This window comes from Oryx dammah, unplaced genomic scaffold, assembly GCF_014754425.2.
Source record: "Oryx dammah isolate SB20612 unplaced genomic scaffold, SCBI_Odam_1.1 HiC_scaffold_22, whole genome shotgun sequence".
NCBI lineage: Eukaryota > Metazoa > Chordata > Mammalia > Artiodactyla > Bovidae > Oryx > Oryx dammah.
In genome coordinates this window covers 4,631,628-4,655,214 of record NW_024070206.1, presented here as the reverse complement: position 1 = coordinate 4,655,214, position 23,587 = coordinate 4,631,628, and the positions used below count along the sequence as shown (strand labels likewise).

Here is a 23,587-nt window from a genome sequence, read left to right as displayed (position 1 = left end):
GTTGTCTCAGTTCTGGAGGCCGCAGATCTGAAATCAGAGCCATGCTGTCCCCAGGGTCAGGGAGAACTTCCTCGAGTTTCTCTCCTCTGGTGTTGGAAGTGGTCCTTGTTAGCACCCTTCCGCTTACGTGGCCATCGCCTCCCTTGTGTCTTCATGCCGGTGTGCGCGTCTGCCCAGGTTTTCCCCATTGCCCAGAGTATGGTCAGACTGGATTAGAGTCCAACCCAACGAGCTCCTCTTCACTTGACTATCTCTATGAAGACCCTTTTTTCTCATAAGGTCACATTCTGAGACTCTGGGATTAGGCTCTCACACCATTTTGAGGGGACCCAGTGGAGCCTGTAACCCGGGGAATGGTTTCAGTGGTCCATTCTTGCTGTGTTCAGGCTGGTGCCAGTTTCAGGACCTTGGCCTCCTGGCTCTCTGGTGGCCCAGCAGCTGCTTTGCTGAGTGGCTGGCACCTGGGGGCCGCCTCTTGAGACTCAAGACGGTGCCAAGTCTTGTGTTAGCCCCCTCTGAAAGCTTGCCTGGAAGAAGAAAGACAGTGTCTTCTAGTGAAAACTGAACTGGACTCAGGGTCCGCCCCCGAGGTACCTCTGGTACCACTATCACTCCCATCCCTGAGAAGTCTAGAATGTTCCTAGCTACGTTAAAGGAAGGACCGTACGGAAAGTCTAGGACAGCGCTTGGCACATAGTGAACACTTGGGTGAGAGCTCAACACTTCTGTGTGCAGGAGCTGGTGAGCTGTCCTTGGACTCCTTCTTCTCACACCACGTGCCCCACCTGCCCAGGAAAGTTGGCCCCTGTTGGCACAGTTGTTGTTCATTTATCTGCATGGCAGCTCCTTCTTGGAGATCTTTGTGGCTGAGCACCCAGCACCAGAGGTCTCAGCAGTGTCTGTCTCGGATGTCCAGGGGCCCCGAGAGCCTCCCGGCACCCAGTTCAGTTCAGTTTAGTCCCTCAGTCATGTCCGACTCTTTGCAACCCCATGAATTGCAGCACGCCAAGCCTCCCTGTCCATCACCAACTCCCGGAGTTCACTCAGACTCACGTCCATCGAGTCAGTGATGCCATCCAGCCATCTCATCCTCTGTCGCCCCCTTCTCCTCCTGCCCCCAATCCCTCCCAGCATCAGAGTCTTTTCCAATGAGTCAACTCTTCGTATGAGGTGGCCAAAGTACTGGAGTTTCAGCATTAGTATCATTCCTTCCAAAGAACACCCAGGACTGATCTCCTTTAGAATGGGCTGGTTGGATCTCCTTGCAGTCCAAGGGACTCTCAAGAGTCTTCTCCAGCACCACAGTTCAAAAGCATCAATTCTTCAGCACCCAGAGCAGACGTCAAACACAGTCTGTGCTCTGAGAACCCAGGGCTCTTCCACAGTTAATTAAAAGTATCTTGTTCTCCCTGTGTAGTTAATAAAGGCTGAATTCCCTGAGTAGTCATCTGCCTTAGAATTCGCCCTCTTTTCTAGTTCCATGCAGCTCAGTGTTGGGTCCACTTTGGCATCGAGTTCAAAGTCCTTCTGCTGGAACAGCGTTGCTTCTTTGCATCCTGAGGGCACAGTGAAGTGAACCGAGGGATGGACTTCGGAGCCAGAGTGGTGACTTGGAGAGTCCTTGGTGATTTAGTGTGATTCGGTGTCTGCTTTACCTGTTGTTTTAGGCTACTGACTTTATAAATTGGGAGAGTGGAGGGAGATAGTTTGTTTTTTTTTAAAGAAATATAATTAAGAGCAATTATGAATGTATCTTTGTGTGTGTGTGTGTGGGTGCTGCACATGGGGTCTAGTTCCCTGACCAGGGATCTGAGCTGAGCCCTCTGTGTTGGAAGCTCAGAGTCTTCACCACTGGGCTGCCAAGAACATCTGACGAATGAATCTTTGCAGGAAGTTTGAGTTGGTTGGACTTTTAAATGAGTGGGTATCACTGTCCACCAGACTCAGAACAAACTGATGCGGGGTCGCGCCTCAGAATTTGTCCCCTTGCCTCATTTCCTTTATTTTTAAAAAGCATGTATTTATTTACTGTTAGCTGTGCGGGGTCTCCGACGCTGCACGCGGTCTTTCTCTGCTTGTGGTGAGTGGGGGCCGCTCTCTAGTTGCAGAGCACAGGCTTCTAACTGCAGAGGTTTCTCTTGTTGCAGAGCCCGGGCTCTAGGGTGAAGTTGCAGCTGGAAGGCTCTAGAGGAAGGGCTCAGTAGTTGTGGTGCTCGGGCTTAGTTGCCCCGAGGCATGTGGGATCCTCCTGGAGCAGGAGTCAAAGCCATGTCCCCGCACCAGCAGGCAGATCCCCAGCCACTGGATTGCAAGGGAGGTCCACGCTGTTTCCTTTAGAGCGGAGTTCCTGATGAGCTGTTATGATTACAGGGTCCTTGCTACAAGGTGGTGGTTCTTAAAAATGACCAAGAACTGACTTGCCTTTACTCACCTCCCACCCCCCCAACGTCGAACAGAACAAAACAACGCAGCACCAACTGTAAATCGTAATTACAGATCGGCCTTGTAAGTTGCCCTTCCTATGACTCCAGGAAGTGTGGGCAGTGGCCAGGGGATGCCCAGCAGGACAGGCAGAGCCTTCAGTGCCCAGCTGAGAGTAGGCTGTCTGTCTGCTCCACCCATCCTCTCAGGAGTGAAGGCTTGGAGACAGACAGAGGCACTGAGTTCAACAGGCTTCTTGCGTTGGGTCCTGGAGAAGGAAGGAAGACAAGGCAGGACCTCTGTGCTTCCTAAACTGGGGTGCCAGGTGAGCAGGTTGTTAGAAGCGCAGGTTATCAGGTCGAGCCTCAGATCCGCATCAGAAACTTGGGGCTTGGGCCCAGCCCTCCGGGCAGCCCTGATGCGTGCACGTGGTGAGAACCTCTTCGCAGGAATTCCTCGCATCGGCAGGCCTTCTACAGGTAGCCCGGCTGCTGCGGTGATGCTGGGCACTGGCAGCCACACGTCTGCATCGTAGCGGAGGCCTTGTCTGAGTGCACGTATGACAGGGAGGGTATGCGGAGGTGTTCTAGATTGTTCTAGTTAATCATTACTGTGAGCAAACACCACCAGAGTGTAGGTCCTGCCAGATGAGCATAAGAATGAATAAGCCTTCCTCAGGTGCCTGGCAAAAGATGGGCAGAAGACTGTTCTAAGAAGGGGGAGGAGGCACTTACGGGGAATATTTGAATGTTTCAATGATAGAGATCTGTGGTTACCTAAGGGTGGGTTGTGGAGGGATGGATTGGGAGTTGGGGATTAACAGAGGCAAACTGTTGTATGTTTTATAACTGAATCCCTTTGCCATACACCAGAAATTAACACAATATTATAAGGCAACTATCGTTGTTGTTGTTTAGCTGCTAAGTCTTGTCTGAGTCCTTGCGACCCTGTGGACTGGAATCCACCAGGCTCCTCTGTCCATGGGATCATCCAGGCAAGAAGACTGGAGTGGTTTTGTCATTTCCTCCTCCAGGGGATCTTCCCAACCCAGGGACGGAACCCGCATCTCCTCCATTAGCAGGCGGCTTCTTTACTTGTGAGCCACCAGGAAGGCCCCAAAACTACACTTGAACTTAAAGAAATGTTTCGGTGATAAATCTCAGCAAGCTCCTCGTTTGCCATAGGATTCACGTTCTTTGGACGCGAGACTTCTTATGTGGCGGTTCTCCCTGTGCCCCCTGCGGGCTGCCTTCTCTGGCCTGGACAAAGCACATTTCCTCTCTCTTTCTGCTAGAGTATAGAGCACATGTTGCTTATTGTGCTCAGATGCTCAGTCGTGTCCGACGCTGTGTGACCCCATGGACTGCAGCCCACCAGGCTCCTCTGTCCATGGGACTCTCCAGGCAAGAACACTGGAGTGGGTTGCCATGCCCTCCTCCAGGGGATCGTCCCAACCCAGGGATCAAACCCAAGTCTCTTAGGTTTCTTGCATTGGCCGGCGGATTCGTTACCATTGGCGCCACCTGGGAAGCCCAACATACTGCTTAAATAGCAGGATCGGACTCCGGTTTTCAAAGATCTTCTTTGGGGAAGATTGAGCATTTAGGTCCCACAGTTCTTTAGGACCCATAGAACCCCTTAGATTCAAGCCTGCCATCAACCAGCCTGGGATTCTCTTGCCGGCAGGGAATGGGGCTCTCCCCTTTGATGGTGACATGGGAGAGTCCTGCATAGTGAACTCTTCCTTGAGACTCCTTTATGTTTCTCTTACTAACCTGCTGGCCCCACCTGCAGAGTTCCTGCCTGAACGACCTCTTGGAATTCTTGCCCCCTTCACTTCTGCTACAAGTTTATTACTCTTGGTGCTAAACACTTCACATGAATATTTTCTAGCTGGTAACACTTTTCTAGGCAGGAATTAATTCTGTGGAGCATTTGGTAAGGGAACTTACAACTATATTAGGCATAACTTGGTCTTTGAAAACTTACAGCTTTAGGGTTATATTAATTATTCCAGTTACATAAGTAAGTAGGATACCTACATAAATATTTAACATCAGTGAAAGCTGAAGATGAAATATGAATTTAGTTGTATGGTAAATTTGAAAGCAGGCATATAGTATGCTGACTCTGTATTGTCCTGTGAGTATATCTATTTCCCATTGGACATTTTTCTAGGACCTTTTTTTAATGAATTAAATACACACAAATAATTTATTGACAAAGACCAAATGCTCTTTTAAGTAACAAGAGTACGACTTCTTTTATTCTGTGTATGTGTTTAAAATCACTTTTTTTTTTTTTTCAAATATCTGTTCATGAAACAGTGTCTGTGGGGTTGTGATAAGAGATAATGAGGAAATGATTCATATATAGATTTTTGTTCAGCCAGAGCCTTTAAGGACTACTTAAAGTTTATATAAGGTGAACTTGAGCTCTGTATATTTTCGGTCTGAATACAAGTACCTACTCCTTTGGTTATAGTTTTGTACACATTCTTATGGTTGTAGCTTCCCCAGTCCTTGAGGTAAGGGTCGTAGGGGTTCAGGTTGTCACCCACCACTTTATGCGGGACTAGTCGTGGAAAGGTAACAAACACGACTATTCATATAAACGTTGAAGAAGGGATTAAAAGTACCTCTGAGCTGTCATATGGGAGTTTGAACTTAATGGCATGTGTGACCGTAGTATTTGAAACAGTGATCTCATTTGGCCGAAGATTTCCATGACGTCTGTAATGTGTATCGCATATTAAGAGACGGGACTACTATATGCTGAGAAAATGATCCAAAGTGGTTTTAACTTTCTTGTACCATTTCTAATCTGAGAAATCCACATTTAAAACACCTCTTCGTGGATCACTACTTTTGGCCACTCACTCATAGGAGGCAGTGAAACCCTCCACACTCTGTAAGCACTCGGGTGGCTGAAAAGTTGCTGTTTATGTGCTTGTGATTTGAGGATGTGCGTGTGCTGTGACGTATTTTTAAACTACATTTTCAGAAGATATGCTTTCGTGCAGTCTCTTCTAACCAGTTTGGAAAATGGGTCATTTCTCTTATAAATGCATGATTTGAATTGCTCCCCTCCCCAAATGTTCATGGGGGAGAACTGTTTGGGGCCTTTGGCAGAGTGGATTTTTAAAAGCCCCTAAAGGGATGATAAAGGAGATGCTCAGTGTGGACATGGTAAGTAAACATCACTTCAGTGACCCCACAAATAGACCCTGTTGCAGTGGCGATGAAGTGTGTTTCACCCACAGGATGTGTAACAGGGATGCTAGGAAGGGTGTTTGTTTTTACTCCACTTGGTGTTTATATATCTTTCTTTAAAGGCTCTTTGAGATGTCTTTACTCTGTTACTTGGAAAGGAAGGCGATTGTTCTCTTAGAGGCTGATGTAAAGTTGGAAGTGCTTTCTACCCCTCCCTGCTATATTGATGCAAGCCTGATAGGTGTCACTTGAGCTTTCTGGCTGCTGCCATTTTGGGGGAGACCTCTTGTAGTGGGAGTTCACTGGTGGGGAGAGGTGGGAGAGGCTGGCCATAGGGACTAGCTGTATCACCTCGCTGCCTCAGCATTCCAGTCTAAATAGTGACCATCCCCATCATTTGCAGTATAGAGAGAGATGAAAGGAAGAAAAAAAATTACTCATGGTCTTGTAAATGTAGTAATAAACACTATTTTATAGTTTGATGTGTTTATAATGCAGTAAGTGTGTTTGCTTTTATGGTTTAATTTTATTTGCTAATATAGGTTGATTATATTTTTAAAATTTTCTTTGTAAACAGAGTGCAGGCAACTACATCAAGTACTTCATCAATCGCATTGTAGCAGCTCCACGGCATTTCACCTGTGCACATATGTATGAGGACGTCATCCTTTCTTCATCTGTGAAACAGGGATTACTAACATCCTGCTTCGTTGCTGTTGTTCAGTCGCTAAGTTGTGTCTGACTCTTTGAGACCCCATGAACTGCAGCACACCAGGCTCCCCTGTCCTTCACTGTCTCCCAGAGTTTGCTCAGATTCATGTCCATTGAGTCAGGGATGCTATCTAATCATCTCATCCTCTACTGCCCACTTCTTTTGCCTCCAATCTTTCCCAGCATCAGGGTCTTTTCCAATGAGTCAGCTCTTTGCATCAGGTGGCCAACGTATTGGAGCTTCCGCATCAATCCTTCAATGAATATTCAGGTTTGATTTCCTTTAGGATTGACTAGTTTGATCTCCTTGCAGTCCAAGAGACTCTCAAGAGTCTGCTCCAAAACCACAGTTTGAAAGCATCAATTCTTTGTTGCTCAGCCTTCATTGTGATCCAACTCTCAAATCTGTACACTACTCCTGGAAAAACCATAGCTTTGACTAGACGGACCTTTGTCGGCAAAGTGATGCTTCTGCATTTTAACACACTGTCTAGGTTTGTCATAGGTTTCCTTCCAAGGAGCAAGCATCCTTTAATTTCATGGCTGCTTATTAGCAGGTCATTCTGAGGACTCGAGATGATGTATATACATAAGGCACCAAGCACAATGCTCTGCAGTCAGAAAGCACTTAATAAATAACACTGCAAGTTGCTGTTTGTGTTCATAAGATTGTCCCTGCATTTCAGATCATCTGAGAATAATCATAAAAATTTATGACTTTTTTGAATTCTTAATATGTCTGCCTAGCCAACTTTCACAAAGGTGACCTCTGCGTTACATGCATTCGCTCTTGTCTGACTTTGGTTTCTCTGGAGCAGGGGTAGACAGCCTCCTTGAGGGCAGATTCTATATCTGTTTACCTCGCCCCCACCCCATTTCTTTGACCTTCCCCCTTGGTGCCCGCTATAGTCCTTTGTAATGATGGACACTCTATTTGAGGGATTAGTTACTGAACAATTTCCGATAGGGGAGCAGTTTCTGGGTGCCCTGTTCCCTTAGGACTTTGTGAGTTGCTATCTCTCTTGGCTCTATTAAGCTATTACTAGCGTAAAAGAAAAGTGTTTTCTTAATCTCTTGTGATTGCACATACATGGGAAAAAAACACGTAAGAGAAACTGCTGGAGATAAAGGCACATCCCAACTGTCAACCTCCTTTGACGCTGTCTGGACATAAATGAATGATATTTATACTACTGCATGGTGGTGACACTACCAGAAGATAAGGATACATTGGTTTTAATTAAAGTTGTTTAAAAAGGCAAACTCTTTTAGCTTAAATATTTTCATGAGCTGGTGCATATCTGCATAGACATAAACAGAACTGTGAATATCTGTGTCAGAGATAAACAGTTCACTCACAGCGCTGCTGTCTCCCCACCCCGCCCTGCTTCCCGTGGGTCCCTGGGATTCAGGGTTGGGACCACCGAGTACCCTTGTTTTAGATGGCAAGGGATGAGGAGAGAGTTCATCCTGACCAGCCATTTCCGGCCTTGGGTGACGGGGAAGGCGCTGGGATGAAGTAAACCACCAACTGCTCCGGACAACAGAATCGTTCCTGAGATATCCAAAAGTGTGTTTTTCAGCAGCTTCACAGAACTGTAAAGTCGTTTTGCTAAAATATAGTTGCTATACAATGTTATGTTAGCTTCTGGTGTAAGGTGATTCAGTTATACGCACGCATACATTCTTTTTCATGTTCTTCCGCGTTATGGTTCATCGCAGAATATGAATGTAATTCACTGGGCTGTGCGGTGGTGGTGGTTTCGTCAGTAAGTCGTGTCCGTCTCTGTGCCCGTGGACTGTGATCTGCCAGGCTCCTCTGTCCATGGGCTTTCCCAGACAAGAATACTGGAATGGGTTGCCATTTCCTCCTCCAGGGGGATCTTCCCAACCCAGGGAGCCAACCCGCATCTCCGGCATTACAGACAGAGCCCCAGGGAAGCCCTGCTGTGCAGCAGGCCCCTGTTAGCCGGCCTGTATGGAGTGGTTTGCGTCTGCGCGTCTGCCCCCCGCTGCCCCCTCCCCCTTTGCTAACCATGCTTGTTTTTATGTCTGTGTGTTTCTGCTCTGTTAGTACGTTCCCTTGTGTCATAGTTTAGATTCCACATGTAAGTGATGTCATATGGCATTTGTCTCCTTCTGCCTTCCCCGAGCACGCCGACCTCTAAGTTCATCCGTGTTGCTGCACGTGGCATTAGTCCAGTCTTCTGTCTGAACGGGATTCCCTTGTGTGCGTGCACTGCGTCCTCTTCATCCGTTCCTCTGTTGCTGGACGTTTACATTGTCTCTGTAACTTGACTATTGTAGACAGTGCTGCTGTGAACAGAGATCTTTTCAAATTATAGTTTTTTCTTTAGTATATTCCCAGGAGTAGGGTTGCAGGATCAATATGGCAACTCTACTTTTAGCTTTTTAAAATTGGCTCCACAGTGGCTGCACCAATTTACATTCCCACCAACAGAGTGGGAGGGTTCCCTTGTCTCCATACCCTCTCCAGCTTTTAATGACAGCCATTCTGACGGGTGTGAGGTAACATCTCATTGTAGTTTTGATTTGCATTTCTCTAATGATCAGTGATACTGTGCATCTGTATGTCTTCTTTGGAGAAATGTCTGTTTAGCTCTTCTGCTCATTTTTTGTTATTGTTTTTTTTTATTGAGTTGTATGAGCTGTTTGTATATTTTGGGAATTAAGCCCTTGTCATTCGGATCATTTGCACATATTTTGTTCCAGCCCATGGGTTGTTGTTTCGTTTATGGTTTCGTTTGCTGTGCAAAAGTGTGTAAGTTTAATTAGGTCCCATGTGTTTGTTTTTGTTTGTATTTCTATTGCATTAGGAGACTGACCCAAGAAAACATTGCTATGACTTATGTCAGAGAATGTTTTGCCTGTGTGCTCTTCTAGAGTTTTACGATGTCACGTCTTTAAGTCTTTAAGCCATTTTGAGTTTATTTTTGTGTGTAGTGTGAGGGTGAGTTCTAACTTCGTTAATTTACATGCGACCGTCCAGCTTTCCCAGTGCTGCTTGCAAAGAGACTGTCTTTTCCCTATCATATATTCTTTCTTCCTTTGCTGAAGATTGGTTGCCCAAAGGTGTGTGGGTTTATTTCTGGGCTCTCTGTTCTATCCCAGTGATCCACATGTCTGTTTTTGTGCCAGTACCATGCTGTTTTGATTACTGTGGCTTTCAAGTCTGGGAGGATTATGCCTCCACCTAAGCTGTAATATAAAGTTCTAATGCCTCTTGAGCTCCCTTGGACAAAACTAAAAATGCATTTGTCTGTAGTAGACCCATTCCTTTCTGGCATTTGTTGAAAGGTCATACATATTTAAGAGCAACTTACTGTCAGTGTTGGTGACAAGTGACGTATTTCAGAGTGTAATTCATGCCTTTCAGTAAATGTCAAGGGTTGGAAGGTATGTGCATATTTCTTTCAAAAATCTTCAGTAGTCACCCATTTAAGGCAATTTTCTGGGTAGGAAAAAACATCTGAAGCTCTTTGGGGTTTTTTATTAAGGTGTAGGCTAACCTTGAAATTACAAGGTTTCGTGCCTTGCTGAAGAGTATATTATAGTTGAAGCACATGTGTAACTATTATTGTTATTTTCATAATTTTTGTACTTATCAAAGTAGTACTTGCTCACAGTAGAAAATCTAGAAAAAATAAAAACCACAAAGAGGAAAATAAACATAATTCATAAAGTTGTCATCTAGAGAGAACGACTAACTTTAGCTCCATTTTCTCAATTACTTTTGCATATATATAGAATTAGTCAGTTTTAGACCATGCTTATTCCTTAATGTTATACTATGATTATTTTTTCCCAATGAAAAATATTCTTTGCAATGACGATTTTCTGGTTTATAATATTCTAGCAGATGATTACACCATAATTTATTTAATCACTTCTTTCTTGGACTGGAAAGTTGCTTCTAATTTTTTCTTATATATGATGCTGTAACGAGTATCTTTGCAGATAAATATTTGCCTACATCTCTGATTATTTCTTTGGGATTAATCCTTAGAAATAGATTTGTTGAATCAAAGGCACCAATTCTTTGAATGTTTGCTACCTCCTGCCATATTGCTTTCTAGAAAAACTTGTGATAATTTTTTTTACAGTAGTAGAGTATTAAAATGTCTGCCTCTTTTTAGAAAGTGTTAGCTTGTTTGAATCCGTGACCCCTTGTTAGATGAAAGCTTCCGTTTGATATTATCACCTATATTCATGTGATTTATTATCTCACAGTTTCTAGCTAACATTTTTTCTTATTGGTTTGTGAGTGTCTGGCATTATTTCTTTATTACAGATACTAGTAACTTATGTAACACTGACTACAGTAGTAAAAGTGGAAAGGTATGCAGAAACCTTCAGCAAAACAGGTTTTCCAATGAAATTTTCTCTGGGTTCGCTAAGTTTTAGTGTATCTATCATACGTCGGGTAGTCAAAATAAACTTGACCGACAGTGTTATGTAATATGCTGCATTAGGCTCAGCTCTGCTCACAGGGAACAAAGACGGGGTGTTTTTACAGACTGTCCCGGCAGCATATGAAGCACCTTCATTTTATGGGAAAGAATGATCGCTTCCGTCAGGTGATGCTGGAGTGCTCCCACAGGAGGCCTGGTTGAAAAACGAAGACCGTTCTCACTGTTCTCGTAATAGCCCCGCCTCTTGGAAGGAGAGGTTTCTAGCTGGCGGACACGGCGGTGCCGGCCCGGCCTGGTGGCGCAGCCTGAACCTAACGCCCAGAGCACTTGGCCAGTGGAGGCAGCCCCGCCCTCATCTCTGCCTCCCCACTCCCCCACTCCCCTGTCTCCTTGAAGAGTACCTCGGTCTCATCAGAGACCAGTCTGCGAAAAATGAACAAATAATCGGTGCAACAGGACTCACCTTTCCACTCTGCGGTTTATCATAGAGCACTTGGGTGACTCAGATGGAGGGGGTCACCCCTTAGTGACACATCAGGCCTAACGGTCCTTGCTGAGTGTGGCCCGGGAGGCTGAGCAACGGAGAAACCCAGCAAGTCTTATTTTCACCTCTCTCTGAGAAATGACCTCATCTGTGCTGTTTTCGCTTAGTGGCGACGAAGGCAGAATGAGACCCGCCTCTGAATTCTTGGAGCCTGGTTAAGATCAGAGCAGGGCTGTAGCCCTGCAGTCTTTATATTGAAGTGTTGAGTGCCAGAGTGCTTGGCACAGTGTCCCAGCCCCTGCTTCTGTGCCCCATTCAGATGGGCCAGTGTCTTCTGTTTGTGATGCTTGTGTCCTTGTCTGGAATACAGCAAGTACTCAGTTACTTTATTGTTGTTTATTCGATAAGTCACGTCCGACTCGGTTGCAACCCCATGGACTGTAGCCTACCAGTCTCCTCTCTCCATGGGATTTGCCAGGCAGGAATACTGGAGTGGGTTGCCATTTCCTTCTCCAGGGAGTCTTCACGCCCCAGGGACTGAACCAGCATCTCCTGCATTGCAGGCAGATTCTTTACTGCTGAGTCATCAGGGAAGCCCTACTCAGTTAATACTAGGATGCTCTTTGAATCCTAATATCAATTTGTCTCCTTGGAAGGACTGGAAAAGAAAGAATGTAATACCTCAATAGCTTCAGTACGCAGCAGAGAAAACAAAAGGTTTGACAGAAAGAATGTCTTCTCTAATCCACAAAGCGTTGAGCTTCTTAGAGAGGAATGTTAATGCCAGCCCTGAGTTGTATGGCACACCAGCCACTAGGATAGTAACTGGTTGTCAAGAGTAAATTGCAACGAGCTTTGTTGTAAATAAGGTGACCAGTCTGCTCATCTCCACCAGATCCCCTTAGGGCTTCCACAAGCATGAGTCACGAGGAAGCACGGGATACTTAAGGTGCTGTGCTTGGCTGGCACTCATTTATGCTATGAGGCGATCAGTGTCAGGCCAGATCCCCCATCACCTCAGGAGCAGGGGGCTTGGAAGGGGCAACTGAGAACCTCAAAGGTCTTGAAAGAGGGAGAAACAGAATCACAGTTACAGCTGTCATTTATGGGGCACTTATACTGCGTGTTTGGTGCTGAAGTGGGCACTAATATTAATACATAATATCCTCCGATCCTTACAGTGATACTCTGAGTTAGGAATTGTCGTTCCCATTTCATTGACAAACCACCTGAAGTTAAGAGTGGTTAAGTGACTGTCTGAAGGTCACTTAGAGAGTTGGTGAAGTTGAGGCTGGAGACTCTAGTGGAGATGGTCACAGGCACCGATGAAGAAGCACCGGTGGAGGAGACCTGCCGACTTCCCTCCATGCCCTTCCAGATTTTTTTTTAACTAATTATAAAAGTATTATGTATCAATGGTTAATAACAGCAACAAAAATCTTCAGTATATAGGAAGTAACATGAAAAAACCAGAACCCTCTACCCTTACAGCTATACCTATATCTACTCCCCCTGAGAGAAGGTGCAAACGTGCTTTATGTGTCTTTCCTAGACCTTCTGGTGTTCTCGGCGAGTGGGGTCGGGGGGGAAGCCTCGAGCATAACCTGCCATCAACCTCGGGATTTGGCTGACCTTTTGTAGTAAAGGTGTAGAGAGATTGAGGGTCTCATAAGTACCCTTCAGAGGGCAGTAGGTTCTTCCGGAACTGCCACCTTTATCGGGGGGCCTCTGTGGATCAGTGTGAAAAAGTCTCTGGGAGCTGCAGCCTTCCCCCCGCCCCCACAGAGCGTCACCTTCAGATGAAGGTCATCGGAGGTGAAGACAGTGAACAAGCATTGGAAAAGAAGCTGGTGGCGAGGCTTACTGACCCTCAGCCTGGCCCCAGGCACACCCACACCTTGTGCCTTTCGTTTTGGTTGTTGCTCAGGTGATGTCTTCTTGATACCTAGTACATAAGTTAGTTAGAAGTGGGTAACATGTATAAAATATCACCCCAGTGATGACCAACCCAGACAGCATATTCAAAAGCAGAGACATTACTTTGCCAACAAAGGTCCATCTAGTCAGAGCTACGGTTTTTCCAGTGGTCATGTATGGATGTGAGAGTTGGACTATAAAGAAAGCTGAGCATCGAAGAATTGATGCTTTTGAACTGTGGTGTTGGGGAAGACTCTTGAGAGTCCCTTGGATTGCAAGGAGATCCAACTGGTCAATTCTACAGGAAATCGGTCCTGAATATTCATTGGAAAGACTGATGCTGAAGCTGAAACTCCAATACTTTGGCCACCTGATGCGAAGAACTGACTCATTTGAAAAGACCCTGATGCTGGGAAAGATTGAAGGTGGGAGGAGAAGGGGACGACAGAGGATGAGATGGTTGGATGGCATTACCGACTTAATGGACATGAGTTTGAGTAAACTCCAGGAGTTGGTGATGGACAGGGAGGCCTCTCGAACTATAGCCCATGGGGTTGCAAAGAATCAAACACGACTGAGCGACTGAACTGAACTGAAGTGATGATCAGGAGTGGTTTCTTATACTCACTGCTGTGGACTTCGCCTTTCATGCCCTGATGGAGAGAGTAGAGTTTTATTCTCTCTTCCTATTTTATCTTCAGGAAGTCAGTCCATATTTTCTTAAAATGGACTGGGCTATTGTTACTATGAAAGAAGAGAAGTAAGTTCGAATTGTTCTGAGATCCAGAATATTCTAACCAATCCAGTGGCCTTAATTTTTTAAGTATAGAACCCCAGCCAAAAAAATTCTAACATGAAAAACCAATGTATAAGACAGATTAAGGTGCAAATTCTAATCTGTAGTTATCCTGAAATAGTTGCACAGAACTAGGGCTCTGCTGCATCTGTAGTGTGAAAACCACTGATTTAGTCCAAGCCTCTTGATTTGGGAGATAGGAAAATCGAAGTTCAGAGCACTCAAGTGACTTGTTCAAGGTCACACAGCTGGTTATTTGGAGTGTTGAGAAGGAGATAAGATCTCAAAAGTGTGATCTTCCTTAAAGGTAAAGACACAGCACAAGTCTGGTTGTTCCCCCAACCAGAGTTGGACAAAAAAATAAGATAAGCTAGCTAAAACAGCCCCCCTCGGGCTTCCCTGGTGGTCCAGTGGCTAAGACTCTGAGCTCCTAATGCACGGGGCTTGGGGTCGATCCCTGGTTAGGGAAATGGATTCCATGTGCCCCAACCAAGAGTTCGAATGCTGCAACTAAAGATCCCGCATGCTGCAACTCAGACGTGGTACAGCCAAATGAATGAAGAAATAGGATACAGATTAGGTCATAATGGCAGTTACAGCACATAATGTTTTCCAACTCAGCAGAATTTTGAGAACTCCTGCCCCTCGACATTTCTACGGGCAGCTCTGTTGGTCGTCAGCATAGCATATTGCAGGAAGGCTGGATCCATGCACTCAGAGGGTTGAATTCTGGAGCAAAGATGCCTGTGTTCCTTCCCATCTCCTCCCTTCCTTTTTAACCATGGACAAGCTGCTTGATTTTTCTCATTTTCTCATCTGAAACATGTGCCAGCTTCAGAAGCTTATGTGAGAGTGGAGTGAGATGCTGCCTACGAGTACTGGCCAGGTGCAGATGGATGCTTGACGGCGGCTGGGTGCTGGGCTGGTGGTAGCGGTGATGGGGGTGCTGGTTCCAGCTGTGCCCATAGTTGAGGCAGAGTTGATGGCTGTGCAGGCTGTGCTGGCATCTCCCTGCTCACTCTCTGGTGCTGGATGCCCTGTCTGTATCGCACTTTTCTGCTCCAGCCTTCCCCGTGGTGAAATGGGAAAGTGTTATCCCCACTCAGCTGAGCTAAGGGCCATTCCTGAATGTCTTTTTTTTTTTTAATTATCTTTTTAAAAAGTTTTTAATTTTTTAATTGAAGTAGTATTCTTGCCTGGAGAATCCCATGGACAGAGGAGCCTGGCATGAGGTCACAAGAGTAGGACACGACTTAGCAACTAAACCACCACCACCATAGTTGGTTTATAATGTGTTAAGTGTTGCTGTACAACAAAGTGACTCAATTATACGTGTGTGTGTTGTTGCTCAGTCACTCAGTCGCGTCCAACTCTTTGTGACCCCCTAGACTGCAGCACACCAGGGGTCCTGTCCTCCACTATTCCCTAGAGTTTGCCCAAGTTCATGTCCATTTAATCAGTGATGCCATCCAACCCAGAGAAGGCAATGGCACCCCACCTCAGTACTCTTGCCTGGAAAATCCCATGGACGGAGGAGCCTGGTGGGCTCCAGTCCATGGGATCGCGAAGAGTTGGACACGACTGAAGTGACTTAGCAGCAGCCATCCAACTGTCTCATCCTCTGTTGCCCTCTTCTCCTTCGGCCTTCAATCTTTGCCAGCATCACAGTCTTTTTCCCATGAGTCGGCTGTTTGCATCAGAGAGCCAAAGTATTTGAGCTTCAGCTTCAGCATCAGTCCTTCCAATAAATATTCAGGGTTGATCTCCTTTAGGATAGACAGGTTTGATTTCCTTCCTGTCCAGGGAACTCTCAAAGAGTCTTCTCCAGCATCACAGTTCAAAAGCATCCATTCTTCAGTGTTTTGCCTTCTTTATGGTCCCATTCTCACATCCATACATGACAACCAGAATAGATATATACATATCTTCTTTGTCATATTCCCCCTCCTGGTTTATCACAGAATGTTGAATATAGTTCCTGGTGCTACACAGTGGGACCTTGTTTCTCCATCCTGTATGTGCCACTTTGCACCTTAATCCCAAGCTCCCAGTCCACCCCTTGCCACCCCCACCCCTTGGCAGCCACCGGTCTATTTTCTATGTCGCTGACTCTGTTTCATAGCTTAGATTCCACATATATGTGGTAGCATATGGTATTTGTCCTTCTTTTTTTGACTTCATTTATTATGATAATCTCTAGCTGCATCCATGCTGGCTACAAATGGCATCATTTCATTCTTTTTTTTTTTTTTTATGGCCGAGCAGTATTCCATTGTGACTGTGTACCATATCTTCTTTATGCATGAATGTCCATGTTGACCTTTGATGATTCAGTCCTCGCTGTTGCCCACTGGTTCCCTCAGCTCCCTAGCACTAGCATGCTGGCAGTGTGGTCTCTCTGTAGACATTTGTTGATGGTGGTGGTGCTGCTGTGCCAGCAGAAGGGGAGAGCCCCCTGGGCAGGGCTCCCCTCCTGCCCTGCCCCCAGCGCTCTTGAACCCCCTGTCCTTTCACCGGCCTACCCAAGCCCTGTGCTCCCTCCCCTTGAACGTGCACCCTACTCTCCTTTCTCCAGCTCCCACACCTTGGCCTTTGGTTCTCTGTTCACCCTGAATTCTTTTCCAGGAAGTTTCCTGGTCAGACCTTCAGGTAGTCACTCAGTACCTACCTCTACCTGGATACACACTCAAGACAGACACAGGCAAGCCTTCCTCAATGCAGCTGGGGGACACTGTCCCAGACTCAGAGGCCACACCCTCAGGTGCATGTGCCACTCGCTGTGAACTCTTCAAGGGGGCATAAACTGAGGCCAGGAGGGGATTTCAGGAAGAACATGGATGCCCCATCAAAGTGCGTGCCTGGCTCTTTATAGCAGTTATGTAACAGGCAGCAATCACGAAAGCCAAGGGGCATGGAGGGAAGAGACAGCAGTCAGCAGAGGTTGTTGTCTTCTCTGTAACGTGGGATTGTGTGTGTGTATGAGCGTGTGTGCACCTCTGTGGCAGACTGGGAGCTGTTCTTGAGAGAACAGAGACAGCAGGCCGTGGGCTCTTTTTAGCAATAACTTCGTGGCTGGAAATAGAAAATTGGTGTCTATAGCTGGAAAATACTCTTTTCAGATACCATGTGGAGCAGTAGTTCTCAGAGTGTGATTCCTGAATCCCGAGCAGTAGCATCACTGGGTGTTTGTTTGAGATGCAAGTTCTTTGATCCCACCCCAGACCTACTAGACCTTTGTGGGGGTCTTTGGGGTTAGAGGCCAAGCAATCTATGTTTTAACTATCCCTTTTCCCCAGCAATTCTGATATGCTAAAGCCAGAGAAACACTGACCCTAGAAATAATCTCCTGATCCATCACCCAGACCATCGCTTTGATTAGGAAGGTGGTCTCGGGGTTTTTAAACCTAGATTACATCCTGGCTCTTGATTCATCTTTATTCTGAGGCTGAGTGTGTCCAGATCAGAAGGAATAGGTGTGTCTGGTCAGATGTCCTTTGGTGAAAAAGTATCTATGGTTTATGGATAAGTGACAGAGGGTTAACTAATACCTTTTTCTAAATGTATTTCTAACATTTTAACCAGAATGTTAAAAAAATATATATGTATTATCTACTCAGAGTATAACAGAGCAAATTCTGTTGTTGGTTTTTTTGTATTTAAGGAGATAGCTTCCACTAAGATGCATTTTATGAGTAATAAATACTACAGGTGTACACCAACGGTATTTTTCACTGACTCTTGATTTCTGTCTTTTGGATATCAAATACAGTTCTGTTAATACTAAACTTTGCATTTTGTCACTTTCTCTTTCCTTAAGGGAAATCACGGCCTATAGCTATCGAATAAAAACCAGCGTTTATGGTTTTTATGGTTTAAGCATTTTATGATGCCACATATAATCTTTAGAAATACCTTGGACGCTGCAAAATAAGAGTTAATAGTCACAGTGTATAACTACTAAAGGATAATTCTCCAATTGGAAGAAAATAAATTATCGGCTATAGATAATTAGATGAGTGAAAATTTGGGGACTGAATACATGAAGGCCCTTTCTATGATTTTAAGGATTCCAAATATGAAACAGAAGACCCTGGACCCCAGATTCTTTTAGCTTAACTAGGTTTGAGCTATCCTGGTAAGAGCAACTCTAGAACATGCGATGAGTAGATTTACCAAGTTCTTAGGAGATAATCCACATTAAGTATCCTTTCAGTATACTTTCTGGCTGAAAGTTTATAGTTTCCCAAGGAAATGATTAGAACTCTGGAACTTGTAGTCAGGAAACCTGAAATTTAATCAAGACTTTACTGGAATCTGTAACTTTGGACAACTCTCTTATTGACTAACTGGGCTTTAATTTTTTAATATATGTGTCTTTCTTTTACTCTATAAGATGATACATGTTGGTTTAGATAAACAATGCCTGTTTTACCTCCACTGAAAGAAAAATAATTTTTACCAACATAATGGAAATCAGACGGAGAAGGCAGTGGCACCTGACTCCAATACTCTTGCCTGGAAAATTCCATGGATGGAGGAGCCTGGTAGGCTGCAGTCCATGGGCTCGCTCAGAGTCAGACATGACTGAGCGACTTACCTTTCCCTTTCCCTTTCATGCACTGGAGAAGGAAATGGCAACCCACTCCAGTGTTCTTGCCTTGAGAATCCCAGGGATGGGGGAGCCTGGTGGGCTGCTGTCTATGGGGTCGCACAGAGTCGGACACGACTGACGCGACTTTGCAGCAGCAGCAGCAATGGAAATCAGAATAAAAATAAGATGCAAACTAAATTTTCAAGCTAGGTTTTTCTAATCTGAACAAATTTTATATGCCTTTTAATAATTTTTATTATAATCTTTCCAGAATCTGAATGTGCTTAGGAAAAAAAGAAACTACAGCAAATTAATTCTTTTGAATTAATAATAGAGAAGGTGATCTTTAAAGTTAGAGTACGAGTTTCATGTTAGTTTTGGTTTTAAATAAACATCCTTGGTCAGGAACTTTTCTCAGTATATTTCCCTGGTAAGCATGCTGAAAATGTTACTGCTTAGTTTGTAACATTTACATAAACTGGGTCATTAACTGATATTTTTGCATTTTCAGTTAGGTTATGGCTACTTTCTTTTTCGTATTCTTAAAATGAAAAGTATAATCCTGTTTTTTCTTACAGTGATCCGTATGTGAAACTTTCATTGTACGTAGCGGATGAGAATAGGGAACTTGCTTTGGTACAAACAAAAACAATTAAAAAGGTAAGTGTCCATCCTTAATTAAACATCATTTAAGTCGTAACTTAATCTGATTTAATTATGTCTTTGGGCTTTGTAGATGTTTTTGTTTTAAGCTGGCAGTATTTTTATTTTAAACCTCTCTTAGTATGAGATCTATAAATTCAGCAGAGATCAAACTTTTCATTATTAATCTAAGACATTGGTTTTGGCTTTTAGTTAAGTGCATGCGTGCTCAGTCGTGTCTGACTCTTTGCGACCCCGTGGACTCAGCAGCCCGCCAGGCTTCTCTGTCCATGCAGACTCTCCAGGCAAGAATACTGGAGTGGGCTGCCGTCTCCCCCTCCAGGGGATCTTCCCAACCCAGGGATCTCACCCAGGCCTCCTATATCTCCTGGGTTGGCAGATGGATTTTTACTATAAAAGCAGTGTTCAAAGAAGCATTGTTACCAGTAGCAGTTTTTTTCCCTGCAAAGAATAAAGCAAAACATGGATTTGTTCTTGTTGACTTGTTAGTTTATGAAAAGAAATTTAAAGCCATTTAAAATATATTTAATGAAATGGAGTGGCTTGTGGATTTGGTAGGAACAAAGGGAATGGTTTAACTTAAAATAGGTATTACCAAAGGAAGCAAAATACTTGCTTAGCTACATGAAAACAAATAAAACAAATAAAAAATATTAACAATAAAACTATATGTGTATGTGTGTGTGTGCTTCCCTTTTCTAAATTTTACACGCATGATCTCATTAGATTTGTTTCCATAATTATGCCTTAATTCATATTTCTGTTTTTATATGCATCTATAAAATATATTAGAACATAGATTTATATCTATACTTATATCTTAATTCATCTACTCCACGTTTTTGTATGTATCTGTTGAACCATATATTTACCACATATTCGGGGCATTTATTGACGACGCATGTTTTCTACCAAAAGTACTGTTCTTATCTGTGCTTCAGTAGTATTTATGGATCCCCGTTATTTTTCCTTCCCCATCTTTGTGGGGTAAACAGTCTAATACACCCAGTGATAAGCAATTCCTGGAGCGCGAGAGGGCTTTTAAAAAATGGTAAGTCTTCCTGCTATTGTGCAGACGCCCGGGGTCTGTTGCCAGATCATTTTGTGAAAGGAAGAGACAGCAGTCTAGCGTGTCTCCCACCTGGCATTCCGACTGGCCCTGAAAATCTGGAGAGTTTGGAGAGCAGGGGCCGGTATTTTGATGGGTGGGGAGGATTCCTGCGAAGGACGGAGGCCATTGTTCCCTGTTGGGCGCTGTCGCCGGGCGGGGGAGGCAGCGGGGACCTGGTTGCCCTCGGGACGCAGAAGGAGCAGAGAACCGGAGCCGCGATCAGGGGGTACTGAACCGCGTTTCCTTCCGAGGGGAGGGCCCCCTCCTCCGCCCCACGGGAGAGGGCTGCGCTGAGTGCCCGGCTCGGTTAGTATTTCTCTGCGGCGCGGGGTGTTGAAGAACCGTTTGCATCATCCTCTGCTCCTCGTGGGCGGGTGCCCGGCGCTGCGCGCATTCTGGGGCCTCACCTGTCTGCTCCCAACCCCACCTGTCCTCTGCCTCTCCCCCTCCGCGTCTCCCGAGGCGGGGCTCCTGGCTCCCTGCAGCCCCGGGCTTGCAAGCACCTCTCCCCTTCCTCCCTCCTGCTCGCATTCACTCATTTCCATCCCAGGCTCCATCCGGAACTAGAAGCGTGAGCCCCTTTTATTTAGGGTTATTTCCCCCTTGAGCTGTGGGTGGGGAAATTGCTGACTCTTTTTTTCTTTAATGCCATTTCAGTGTTGTACACATCCTATGCTCATTTTTTATGATGCTTTGAGTTGTTGTTATTTTGCTCTTTCTTGCACTAGGTTTTACAGAAAGATAGATGTATAAAGGCAAATATCATTCTAACTTAATCTCTGTAGTCCTTGGTGAGGGGGTGATTTTTCAGTCTCATTTTTACATACAGTTTTTGAGAGATGTGTTCCTTTCAGAGCATAATGCTTGTCCAAATGCACGAACACATGTGTATATGTAGTCTTCCAGAGTATGTTTCATCTTAGTTTCAAAGGCTGTTTGGCAGTTTTATCTTTTATCAAAGCTTAGGACAAAAGTGTACTCTCCATGACCTTGTGAGATGTATGTTTATGTGGATTGCTATGCAGATGGATGGATGGATGGGTGGGTGGGTGGGTGGGTGGGTGGATGGATGGGTGGGTGGGTGGATGGGTGTGGATGGACAGAAAAGAGGATTGAAGTACATCGGTAGGTGAATATTTGTAAACCTAGTTATTTAGGGAGAAAGTTCACTTTTGGTTTATAACTGGCAGGATTTTTGCATGTTATGTAATATGATCATCAATATTGTTCTTTATAAAATAGTCTTTATATTTCAGTATTTGTGTAAATAGTGAATACTGTCACCCTTCTGCCACCTGCTTCATGATTCTCCAAAACAGATTTGTAGCAGGTTGAGGGAAGTGAAAAACGTCCATTTCTTTTTGATTGCAGAATTATATCAATGTTAATTCCTTGAAGAACACCTTGATGTTCATGGTGATGGCTCTTTGTAGGCCTCTGACATTATTCTTTCTGGTTGATGGCATGAAATTTATGGTTTCTTATCCGTTTCATACATACATCCCCTCTCCATCTAGTTTGGTATATAGAATAGTCTCAGATAACTTAAATGCTTCTTTAATTGCCATTTTGAAAATCTCTTAGCTATGTTTTTAGTGGAAAAAAAAAAAGTTTAAGCAAATATGTGGACTGCACTATACCAGTAACTGTTAACGTTCCAAAGACTGTAAAAGAAATTACAAGATGATTTCTCTTCCAGACGCTGAACCCAAAGTGGAATGAAGAATTTTATTTTAGAGTAAGTTTTTCTTTTCTTGGGGTGGGGGAATCATAATTGTTATTGATAACTAGATTGATATATTATCTCAACAGACTCACTGAATTACAGCTATTAAATTCTTTTAAGATGAGAAAAGGTTAGGTAGCTTTCTAGTGTATTCCAAATTTTCAAAAACTATAACTAGTGGTAACAAAATCTGGACTTGTTTCATTTGGGGATCTTTGAGGGAAACAGAAAGAAAGTTATCCAAATAGCAAAGTTTAGCTTTCCTATGCAAATTTTTCTTTAAAAAATAAAGTAAAATTAAAACAGTAGCTTAATTGTTTCAGTGAGGTATAAGCTCAATAGAAGCAGCATGATTAAAAAGAAGCCTGAAATTTACTATTCATGTTCCAATTTGGAAAGAAAATTTTTACAATTCAGATATTAAGTGTGAGCATATGTGTGTAATATAAAACTACATCTGAAGTTTAAATATCACCAAATTAGGTAAAATTTCCTCAACCTTTTATATTTAATGTCTAGAAGAGCTACATGTAGAAATGACTGAATTCTGTAAATTAATGGAAATTACTTTTCAGTGAGTTTATGTGGTCATTGCTTTTTGGGGGGTATTAAAATTTTAAAACTATTAAGCTGCTCAGTTATTTAATGGAAAATATGTCTTTTTCTCTTCCTTCAAGATGAATTAATTTTAACGGTCTGAATAGCTGTGTTATTAAAAACTACTCTACCTCCAGAAGTATTCTAGATAAGGTCTTCTGAGTGGTGTAGATACCCACAGCATAATATTACGTTAGACTGATGGTAATGGTCCTGGTTTCTTCCTCTCAGTCACAACAATATTTTATATATTTTATGTGCTCCAAACATAGATCACTGTATATGACATCTGTTTTCTGTTATGTTCAGAGCTAAAATATGGCCCTGATATTTGACTACTTGGTGATCTCCTATGTCTAGCCTCTACTGAAACTGAGGGACACATGGGCTGGTACCCGGTTTCACTACCAGATGTATTTTTAAATTACTTGGTGAAAGACTGAAAATGTCATGGGGGCAGATAGATGTTGTTGGCCCGTAACTAACTCTCAGATACAGCTTTCCACGTGTAATACTCCACACTACTTAGGCGTCTTTCAGTTTGAGGGAAACAAAAAGTAATTAAACACCTTGGCCACATTTCTATAAATTTTAGTACTTTCAAGATGTTTTTCAAGTTATATTAGCCCTAAAGATATGTAAACTTGATTTGGCAGGGGGGAGGGGGGCGCATTTAAAAATTTCTTTGTCCCGTTCATTGAACAAACTTTTATTGAGTGCCTACTGCATCCCAGCCCCTGTCACGGCGTGTGGACTCACTGGTCCGCAGTACAGCCCTTCACTGAGCTTTCAAACAGACACTACCCACCCTCTGCCCCCCGCCACCCCGGCCCACCTGCTTGCTCCATCACCAGGTTAAGAGCAAGCCGAGGGGTCAGGAGCACAAGCCGTGTTCTCGGCACCATCAAGTGTTCTTTCCTTCGCT

General features: G+C 44.1%; 1 protein-coding gene across 4 annotated transcripts in view; it reads left to right on the top strand.

Moving 5' to 3' along the window:
* NEDD4L (NEDD4 like E3 ubiquitin protein ligase) overlaps window positions 1-23,587 on the top strand; it is a 370,199-nt gene that overhangs the window by 192,059 nt on the left and 154,553 nt on the right. For all 4 annotated transcript variants that reach the window (XM_040264312.1, XM_040264311.1, XM_040264310.1 and 1 more), the window contains exons 3-4: window positions 19,144-19,225; window positions 22,039-22,077. In XM_040264312.1, coding sequence (XP_040120246.1) covers window positions 19,144-19,225; window positions 22,039-22,077 — 121 coding nt within the window. The remainder of the gene's footprint in view (window positions 1-19,143; window positions 19,226-22,038; window positions 22,078-23,587) is intronic.